Here is an 11,450-nt window from a genome sequence, read left to right as displayed (position 1 = left end):
AAAAAAAAAATATATATATATATATATATAAAATCAATATTATTTTACATGTAACTGGGAAATAAAATATATAGGCACTGGGGCATAAAGATCCACCGTGCCCTACTGGAAAGTCGGAGGGGGTATGGGAGAAGATATGGGAAAGAGCAGACTGGAGGAGGGGATATCCAGTGGGATCCCTATTTTGCGGTGGCTGGTAGAGGAAAAATGGGGAGAAAATTTGTAACTCAAAATATTGCGGAAATGAATGATGTAAAGTAGAAGTTAATAAAGCATTCGATAAAAAAAAAAGAAAGGAAACTTGGCTATAATGTTCCTGTGAGTTTTTATCTTGGGGTCTCTTTCAGGCAGTGATTAGTGGATTTTTTTCAATTTTCATTTTACTCTTCCCTGACCCTGAGCCTTGACCAGGACCCCTAGCAAAGCTGTCACCCCAAACACTCTTTACTTCCAGAAGTCCCTCCTGAGGTTCTAAGTTTTTGTTCACTTGTGTACCAAAATCAGGAACTCCATTCTCTATCAAGTCATCACAACTTGCAGATTCCCCACCCATATGCAACCACAGTAACCAGCATGTACTCACTCCTGCCTGCCCAAAGACCCAACATGTCTGGCCAGCATCTAGCGCCAGCAGAAGGCCCTGAAATCTCCCCTGATCAGCTGTCTAACCCCCATACTGTCCAGGGGGTGAAAGGTCCTGAAGTTGAGGTTGCTGCCTACAAGGCTGCTTCCCAAGGCTTTTTGTTTGTTGATTCTCCACTATCTACACTTCAATCAGGTCAGACCAACACCCAGAGAAGCCAGGTCTTTAGGAATACTATTCTTCAAACTTGCCTTAAGCTAGACAACTTGGCTTAGGGAGGGAATGACATAGGCTAGACAAAACCCCCACTTTTAATTATTTCTGCCACTCTAATAATTCACTTTGAGACCTTATTTTAAATTATTTTGGGAGGGAATTTGGGAGAGCCATGTAATTTCCTGCCTTTTTTCTGCCATCTTCCCAGAATCCACTTTTTTCTCCCAATCAGCTAAATTTACCTCTTTCTCCTCTCTACCCCCAATCTAAAAACAAAAGAAAAACAAAACCTGTTACAAACACATTGATCAAGCAAAACAAATTTCCACATTGATTATGTCCAAAAGAACATACATACTCTTACTTCTCTACCAGGAGGTAGGTAACATGTTTCATTATTAGTCCTCTGTTATTATGACTTGCCATTATGCTGATCAAGAGATACTAAATCTTCTAAAGCTATTTACCTTTACGATCTTGTTAGCATATAAATAGTTCTCTTTGTTCTTCACCCCAGCTAATTCAAGTCTTCTCAGGTTTCTCTGAAATCCATATTCTTTCATCATTACCCCCAAAGCCTGCAGGCTGCTCTCTTTACCATAAGTATCTCCCACATCAGTTCATCCTTCACTAATTTACCAAAGTGATCTTAAAGTGAAGGTCTACTCATGTCATCACCTTCCAACCCCCCCCCCCCCTCCAAAATGATTTCAGATGTCTCTTGATCACTTCCAGGGTCAAATATAAAATCCTCAGTTTGGCTGGCCTTTCATAGCCTCTGCTCAAACTACCCCACCCCACCCAACCAAATCCCAGTTGACACTCATTTCCCTGGCTAGTCCTCCAAGAAGACACTCCATTCTTTGAATCTAGGCATTTTCACTATCTCCCACACACAGAATATCCTCCCTCTTTATCTAGTCACACCTTCTGCCAAGCCTGTCTCCCAGGTGAGCTCCCAGGTGAGCTCCCTAAGAGAGGGGAGGGTTGTTTGTCTTTCTTTGTATCCCCAGGGCTTAGTATAGTTCCTAGCAAATAGGTCCTTAATAAATGTTTATTGACTTACATTTATATACCATTCTTGTTTAGTCATTCCCCAAGTAATAGATACTCCCTCAGATTTCCATTCTTTGCCACCTTCAAAGAAAACTACAAATATTTCCATACATCCTTAAGTTAAACATTTGTTTTGCTTAGGATTAATCCCTCCCTAACCTACCCTACCTCTAAATTCTCCCTTTTCCGGTTGATTGAAAAATATGCCTAAGTATATGTGTGGGTGTTCTCCTTGCTTCTGACCAGTTCAAGTATGAGTGAGGTTTAAGAGTTAGCCATTGTCCCTCAATTCTATGTTTTTATAGACATTGACTTGCACAGATTATATAGGATAATTTTCCATAACTTTCCTTTCCCTCCCCATTCTCCACTGTATTCCTTTCCCCCTCTCTTTCCATTCTTCTCATAAAGACATAATAAAGACCACTCCCAGGACTTGTCTAATTAGACTCTCTCTGTCATCTTTGATAATCATGATGATGGGGTTCAAAGAGAAACATATAACTTCCCCTATTAAGAATGTTTGAACTTCAAAGTCTTTACTCAGACCTGGTCTTTTCTTCAGAACACTTAGAAATTCTGTAATTTCATTAAAAGTCTATTTTCCTTCCCGTAGGATTATATTTAGTTTGACAGTAAGCACATATTACATATCATTTGCCCTATGAAATATGGTATTCCAAACTCTCTGCTCCTTTAAGATGGTGGCTGTTAAGCCTTACATCATCCTGATTATGGCTCCTCTGTACTTGAATTTTTTCTTTCTGGACACTTGCAGAATTCTTTGACCTGAAAGCTTAAGATTTTGGCTATGATGTTCCTGGAAGCTTTCATTTTGAGGTTCCTTTCAGAAAGTGACTGGTAGATTCTTTCTATTTCCACTTTGCTCTCTGGTTCTAAGAGATCTGGGCAGTTTTCTTTTGAGAATTTTGGAAATAGAATGTCTGTGCTTTTGTTTTGGTTATGGTGTTCACAGAGTCCAATGATTCTTCATTTTTTTTTCCTCCTCAAATTGTTTTCCAGGTCAGTTGTTTTGGCTCTGACACACCTTATATTTCCTTCTGTTTTTACCTTCTTGCTGTCTCATGGAGTCATTTGCTTCTAATTTGTCCACTCTAATTTTCAAGAACTTTGCTGCTCAGGCAAGGTTTTGTATCTCTTCTACAAACCTATTAATTGCCTTTCCAATTATCACTCTCAGAATTTTAATTTCTTTTCCTTTGTAAACACATTTTAAAATTCTTGCTTCATATCTTCCAATAATTCTGTGTGAATTTGTGGCTTGGCTATATTTTTTTTCCAGAAGTTTTGCTTATAGATGTTTTGGAATTATTTTCTGGATTTTTGTCTTGCGCATCCCTGTTAATATAATAGATTTTTATAAAGTGGGATTCTTTGTTTGATTGTTCTTTCAGCCTACTTTCTGTATTCAGACTTGATGTTAGGATCAGGCTCTGCACCTGCCTGGAGGTAATTTATGGTCTTGTCCTGTTGCTTTCTGGGAGTATTGAGTGCTGTGTTACTTCAGGATCTCAGGGCCAGCTCAGCCTAGGCTCACAAAATGGTATGATGCAGAACAAAGTCTGATTGCTGGTCCCCTAGTCTGAATCCTACAAATTCCTGATGTGGGTTTTGCTGTACAGCAGACTACTGCTGGACTCATGCATTATCAGAAAGCAGTGAAGCTCTTTTGGTGTAGAGTGGCAGAACTGTAGCTACCCTTGGGTCTGGAATTCACCCCCTTGCTATTTTTCTGCATGGTTCAGATTAGCTTAGAACAGACTCGCACAATTTGGCAATAGGTAGGGGCCAAAATTAAAATAGGATAAACTTCTCCGGCCTGCAGATAGGTTTTCAATGGCTCACTTTCCAAGTAAAGGTATGAGTAATGATTAAACTATTTTACAAATAAATTATATTTTTAAAAAAGGGAAATTTCAATTAATGTCAATTAATTACACTTATTACTTAAGATTCTATTTATTATGAAATCACATTAATGTTAAAAAATTAGTTTGTTAAGTGGTACAAGTTTTAATACATTTTTTTCAGGTTTTCTTATTGTTTACATTTAGTAACAACCGAAAATACCGAAAAAAGATATGACTCTCAATTCTCCTTCCTCTTAGACTAGAAACTGATGATGGATGGTTGCTGCAGATCACATGACAGAGTACACAGTGACAGCATACCTGCCAAATTACAAGATGGCCACAACTGTGACTAGTGGAAGCTAGGTTAAGCCAGGTGTGGTTTCATCTTTACTTTCTTTTACATCCTCTATATTCTTCACAGGCCACCTGAAATCCTTTGGCAGGCCATAGGAAGAACAAGGGTAGAAAGTATGGCCTGACGGCCAAATCCATAGACCCAATAACAATTTGTACATTTTAAAATATAATAAAGTTCATTGAAGAAAGGAAAAAAGCATTCTTAGCTAGGGTCACACAAAAAAAGGAAAAACATTTTTAACTAGGGGTGAAGCCAAGATGGCAGAGTAAAAGCAGGAACCTACTTAAACTCCCACTCCAAACACCTCCAATACCTGTAAGAAAAATGACTCTAAACAAATTTTAGAGTTACAGAACCCACAAAATGACAGAGAGAAACAAATCTCCTGCTGAAGGCAGCTTGGCAGGCTGACAGGAAAGGTCTACTGTACCAAGCTGGGAGCCCAGCAGGCCCAGACTGACAAAAACAGACTTCAGGAGAGTGAAGCACCAGCAGATGTGGCAGTTTCCAGACTTCTCAACCCATAAATGCCAAAGAGAAAGTAAGAGGTCAATGGAGAACTCTGTTGGAACTGGGCGATGGAAGAGCACTATCCCTGCCCGCAGGTGGAAAGGTGGTGAAGGTACAACAGCTGCAGCTGCTGCCACTCGGCTGGCTCTGGAGCTCCTGGCTTACAGATCGCAGGGAGGGGACCAAGTAACCATTCAGAGGGTAATCACTCTTGCTCTGACCTGCTTGAATCTGGGTCACAGTCTTGGGTGGTGGTCCTGGGGTGTGTGGCCGGTGTGCCAGAGCTTGGGGTGGCTGAAGAGAGGGCACCCTCCTCGTAGCTTGGACAACAGCTCCGACAACAACTGTGAAAACCGGAGCGATGTGGGACACAGCTCTCTCCACTCTGGAAGCAGAGTTCTACCACGGCAAGAGCTCAAATGTCAAGTAATTGACTGGCAAGATGAGCAAGCACGATCAGACCATAGAATCCTTTTTGGGGGACAAAAAGGATCAAAATATGGAACCAAAAGAAGTCAACAAAGTCAAAACTCCTGTATCAAATGCTTCCAAGAAAAATATGAACTGCTATCAGGCCATGGAGGAGCTCAAGAAGAATTGTGAAACTCAAGAGAAGTGGAGGAAAAATTGGGAAGACAAATGAGAATGATGCAAGAAAATCATGAAAAGTGAGTCAATAATCTGCTAAAGGAGACCCAAAAAAACTCTGAAGAAAATTACACCTTAAAAAAATAGACTAACTCAAATGGCAAGAGAGGCCCAAAAAACCAATGAGAAGAATGCCTTAAAAATTTGAATTGGTCACAAAGAAAAGGAATTTCAAAAGCTCCCTGAAGAGAATAATCCCTTCAAAATTAGATTGAAGCAAATGGAAGCTAATGACTTTATGAGAAATCAAGATGGTATAAAACAAATCCAAACTAATGAAAATATTCTTATCTAGAGTCATAGAAAAAAAACAAGACAAGGACCGAGAGCTATGGTAGTTTGGGTATCCTGTGGAGGTAAAAGTTCAAACACACTCTCAATGTTTACTTCTGAATTTGCCTCTGCCTAGGGCCTACAACCCCTCCTTAGCCCAGAATAACTCCTGTTTCCCATACCTTGCATGTGGTCTCTGTGCCCCAGTATGATCTATTCTTGCTCCAGTAAACAGTTTCTCCCAGTTCCATTCCCAGAATGGAACACTCCATTCTGCCCAGTCCTGGCCAGACCCTGTCCCCAGACCTCTCTGACTTCCTATGTCAATCTATGTTGGAAAGACTATGACTTTTTCTGTGCTTTCCCTATCAATGTTTGGTTGGGTGCTTTTCTAAGTTTGTTTGGAATCTTTGGGTTTTTTAGGGAGTAGTTTTGGGATGTAGCTCATTATGCTTCTTCCTGCTATTCTACTACACTGGTTTGAACCTCAGAACCTACTACCTTCTAAAGCAGCTCATTCCACTTCTGAATAGCTCTAATTGCTTGCAAATGTATCTTTACTTCAAGGCCAGATTTGCTTCTTTGCAAATTCTACCTATTGTACCTAATTTTTATAAGGCCAAGCAGAATAAATCTAACCTGACTAGGACAGAAATACACAGGGACTATCAGCATAGATCACAAAAGATTGATAGGATATTTAAGTCCACAAAAATACTTGTTTTATTTGCAGCAAAACTGCTATCTAACCATGACTTTCCCAGATTGTAATTTGAAGTTAATTTCAAGAACCCGACTATAGTTTTACATTTATTCTCATTAAATTACACATTATGAAATTAAGCTTAATGTTCTGGTCTATTGTGGTTTTTATGAATCTTGATTCTATCATTCAATGCATGAACTATTATCATTCCCAGCTTTGTATTACCTGCAAATCTGACACAAATGCCCTCTCTATATATTTATCAAAGACATCTATAAAAATGTTAAATAGCAAAGGGCCAAGAACAGAGCACTATGACATTCTACAAAAGACTTCCTTTTCAGGCAGACATTAGGTCCAACAATTCAACCAATTCTGAAATCATCTAGCTATTCTATTTTCTATTCTAGTACACTCCATCTTTCCCACAAGAATTACATGAAAAGGAGAGCTACACTGCTAGTAAACGTTGAAAAATACCAGACATTACAACGAAGACTAACAATTCAGTGACCAATCTTAACTCCAGAAGAATGAGGACAAGAGAATAAGAACTTAGCTCAAGGTTGCAGAGCATGCCAAATTAACAGACCATCACTTTAACCATTCATCTCCCGACTACTCTTTAGTGAATCTAGAAATGCTATTATGATTGAATTTTAGAAAGGAACTTGAGGAACTCAAACTTGCAGGCCTGTTCTTTGCATTTTGTCATGCTAGCTCCCTGACAGAAGACCAGGCTCCCAAGCAGTCAAAGTTTTAAAAAAGTCACTGAACATAATAATTCTTTTCTACTGTCTTTCACAATGAAAGATTATAAAGAACTTCTTATCAACTGCTGAAAACATATTTTTGTCTTCTGTCATTCTCAAGTGAAAGCAAAACCTCCTTTATATGTAACTTTATACAGACTCTTATAGAGAGAGTGTGTGTTATGTAGTGTGTGTGTGCATCTCAGAAGTTATTTTGGTTAACATATTAAGGATGTACAAAACATGCTACCAACAAACTACCATAAGTCCACTGTGGGATTAGGAGAACACTTCACCTAAGAGACTAATAGAAATCAAAGAGATAAGCATAAAAAAATGAAATTAAATATAAAGAGAAACAATACAACGGAACAAATGATACAACAAAGACAATAAAACTTATAAATCCAGAATATTTGCACCTTTTAAAAGAGTCACTTTGGGAGAAAATATACTCATTCCAATAATGTTGCCACTGTCCAAACCATTTCCTTAAATTCATTTAATTAGGCTATAAGTATGACTATTTTGGAAAGGTACTCAGATGAGCTGGGCCCAGAAATGACCAGGGAATCAAAAGTAGACAAGATCACTTGGAAAACGACACAGCTTTTTCAAAAATTGCAGTTGTTCCCCAACACAAAAATCAATCTATTCTCTCAGTGTTGTTCTACAGTTGCAAATCCTGGGACATGCACCCAATCTCCTTGCAGGTGAAACAAAAGTAACAGAAATGTATGATAGGTCTAACTAAATTATAGCATGTTATCAATCAATGATGACAAATGTCAAAGATAACCTAACAGTTATTACCCAAAGGTCAGTAATTCAATGACAATATGAAACGAAAGCCCAAATGCTAATACCTGTATTATGTTAAAAGGTCTAGGTGAAGTCTTTGAGTACATACAATCAATCCTTTACAGAGGATTTGAGAATCTAGACAAAAATTACAAAGGACTAGAAGGCACAGAACAGTTGCAACCTACATTCGTGGAGACTATACCCACATTAACAAGATCACAGATCTACTAAAGTACTGAAGCATATTTCCCTCATGAAGATAAAAATTTTCCTCTGTAATTCTCAACCAGAAATGGGGATAATAATCCCTCCCTCTTTTACTTCCACCCTCAGGTCCTCTTTTCTCCAAGATAAATTCCTAGTGCCTTCAACTCATCTTAACACAGCACAGTTTCCAGTCCTAACACCAACTCATCACCATCTTTTGAATGACACCTGTCATGCAGTGTAGAGTACATCTCAATCAGAATCTCCCTTGTTTTGGACACTATGTTTCTACTCATACAACTAAGAATACTATCTTTTTAATCTGTCCTATCATAATGCTAACTCACTTAAAATTCCCTGACCACTAAAATCCCATCTTTTTCACATTAATTGAGGGCTGGCTATTTTTCTCCTTACTATTAATTTTTTTAAATCCAAACGTAATCCAAGTTCATTTTTACTGAATTTTTAATAGAATTAAAAATTAACTGAAAATTTCATCTTATTAGATTTATCATCATTCTAACCTATCAAAGACCTTTTATGAGTATTTAGAGTACAAAAAATACAAAAGTAAAGTAAGATATGAAAGCATACTATTTGCAATGCTATAATTTCAATTTGGTAGCTTAGCACAAAATCCTGATGGAATTTTGAAAACAGTGTATTTAAGGTGAAAGTCCAATCTTTATTATAAGAATGTGTGATTTTTTGGGTAGATGAATGTTGTATTCAAGACTATGATGAATTCCATGAGTTTTTTGGTTGAAGTGGCTAGATTTTCTAGATAGTTTTATTTAGCTTTTCTAATTTATATGTTTTATTATGTGATAGTTCATCTGATATTATAAAATTACTTAGGACCCTCATGTTGCAGATGGCAAAAGTAACCTACATACTTCTTATTCCAGATTTGTATAATTAGAGAAATTCTAGCTCTACTGCAGCTTCCTCCCTTTCATAAGTCAACATACTAATGTTTATATTTCTACCCACAAACAGAAGTCCAAACATCAGCCTCAGGGTGAGGGTGGGAAGGAAATTTGTAAATAAAATGGGGCTTCAGAATGCTTCAACAAGTCTTACTATGCTTTAAAACAAATGAAAGTTCAGAAAGAATTAAAACACAACATTTCTGTATTTATAATGGTGATAATACATTTTAAAAATTAAATCCATATTCCACTTACTATTTGGTGGTCCTGTTGCTTGGTATGGTGGATAGGAGGCTGAAACTGTAGGACGTGAAAACACTGGAGGTTCCTCTCCAAACACCACAATCATTACTTGAATCAGACCCAATAAGTCAGACTGTGGCTATAGAGAAAATGAGTAAATGTTATTTTAATACAAAAAATTTAGCAGCATTTCATCAATGACAATAAAAATAGCTCATATTTATAAAGATTTTTAAAGTTCAAGGAAGTGTTTCCCTTATGACAGCCAGAGAAGGCAATTAGGACAAGAACTGTTACCCCTAGGAGACATATGAAGGAAATAAAAATGAGATTTTATTCATGGTCACAAAGCTAAGAATTATCAAAACCAAAATGGGTACTCCTTTTACCACACTGTCTATCCCCTGGTAAATGCCAGTTTAATTTGCATGACCCCAATCTTGTAAATTCCATTCTTTTTAATATGCCACTCTGTATGTATACTTTCATGTACCAATGGAGAAGCAAAGAATTAAATTAAAAAGTTCAGTTGAGAAATATTACTGTTCTTATTGGACCACATACAATCCTAATTCTCCCCCTTCTAAATCTTTATTCAAGTTATCCACAATTTTCAGAAATCATCTCTTTTTCCCATATCAAATTAAAGGCTGTCCCTCTTTTAAATGATAAACTCCACCTCATTTAGCAAATAATCTTTAGATGACTATCTAATTCACAAATATAACTTTGGACCTCACCTCACCTTAATCCTCTATTCACTTTATTTATTTGTACATGTTTTGCTGTTTCTTAACACTGGGTTTCTTTAAAGACTCTTAAATTCACTGAGGATTAAAAACAAATTTATTACTAAGTATTTCAAGCTATATTTAGAAATCACCTGGGCTCCCAAGTAGCTTTATTGTATGCTGAATACAGTATGAACAACATCAAGCAAACTAATATTTAGATGAATAGTTTCAACTTCTTCAGTTTTTGTCAAAATACAAAATAAAGAACTATAGCTTTTTAAAATGCCAAAATTGATCTTTGTAGTATTAGTATTTTTTCAAATATTTTATCTTTTTCCCAGTTACATATAAAAAAATTTTAACATTTATTTTTTAAAAATTCTAAGCTCCAAATTCCCTCCCTCTCCTCCTTCCTCCTCATTGAGAAGATAAGCAATTTGATATAGGTTGTATATGTGCAGCTATGTAAAACATATTTCCATATTATTCATGTTGTAAAAGAAAACAGACCAGGGCAGTTAGATGGTGCAGTGGATAGAGCACTGGCCTTTGAGTCAAGAGGACCTGAGTTCAAATCTAGCCTCAAACACTTATTAGCTGGGTAACCCTGGGCAAGTCATTTAACTCCAATTGCTTTGCCTTCCTCCTTCAAAAAAAAAAAAAAAGGAAGGGGCAGCCAGGTAGCACAGTGAGTAAGAGCACCGGCTCCAGTGTTGAGAAGACCTGGAGATCGAATCCCGGGCTCAGACACTTAGCAACCACCCAGAAACACCTGGCCGTGTAACCTTGAGCAAGTTACTTAACCCCGATTGCTTTAAAAAAAAAAAAAAAAAAGGAAAGGAAAAAAAATAAAACAGACCCCCACTCCTCCCAAAAAACCCAAGAAAGAGAAAGAAAGTTAAAAAAAATTACACTTCAATCTGCATTTGCACGCTATCACTTCTTTCTGTGGAGCTGAACAGCATTTTTCATTATGAATCCTTTGGAATTGTCTTAGATTATTATATTGCTGAGAATAGCTAAGTCAGTCACAATTGATCATTGTACAATATTATTGTTACTATGTATAGTGTTCTCCTGGTACCGCTCACTTCACTTTTAATCAGCTCACATAAGTCTTTGCAGGTTTTTCTGAAAGCATCCTGTTACTCATTTCTTATAGCACAAAAGTATTCCATCACAATCATATACCACAACTTAAACATTCCCCAACTGATGGGCATCTCTTCAACTTCCAATTCTTTGCCAACACAAAAAGAGGTGTTACAAATATGTTTATACATTTGAATTATTTTTCTTTTTAAAATCTCTTTGCCTAGTAGTACTATTTCTAGGTCAAAGGATATAGACAGTTTTATACCCCTTTGGGCATAGTTCCAAATTGCTCTCCATAATGGTATGATCAGTTTACAACTCTACCAACAGTGCATTAGCATCCTAATTATCCCCCATCTCCACCAACATTTGTCATTTTCATTTTCTGTCATATTAGTCAATCTGATAAGTGTGAGGTGGTACCTCAGTTGTTTTAATTTGCATTTCTGTAATCAA

General features: G+C 37.1%; 1 protein-coding gene across 2 annotated transcripts in view; it reads right to left on the bottom strand.

The window, feature by feature from the left end:
* Positions 1 to 11,450, bottom strand: part of TSG101 (tumor susceptibility 101) — a 101,698-nt gene that overhangs the window by 65,628 nt on the left and 24,620 nt on the right. For both annotated transcript variants that reach the window (XM_069073052.1, XM_069073056.1), the window contains exon 5: positions 9,178 to 9,304. In XM_069073052.1, the coding sequence (XP_068929153.1) occupies positions 9,178 to 9,304 (127 nt within the window). The remainder of the gene's footprint in view (positions 1 to 9,177; positions 9,305 to 11,450) is intronic.

The sequence above is a fragment of the Petaurus breviceps genome, unplaced genomic scaffold (genome assembly GCF_028583685.1).
Source record: "Petaurus breviceps papuanus isolate PSGF00001 unplaced genomic scaffold, PetGlider_PUasm1.0 140, whole genome shotgun sequence".
NCBI classification, from domain to species: Eukaryota; Metazoa; Chordata; class Mammalia; order Diprotodontia; family Petauridae; genus Petaurus; species Petaurus breviceps.
The sequence above is the reverse complement of the archived record's forward strand: the minus strand, read 5'-3'. Positions and strand labels throughout refer to the sequence as shown.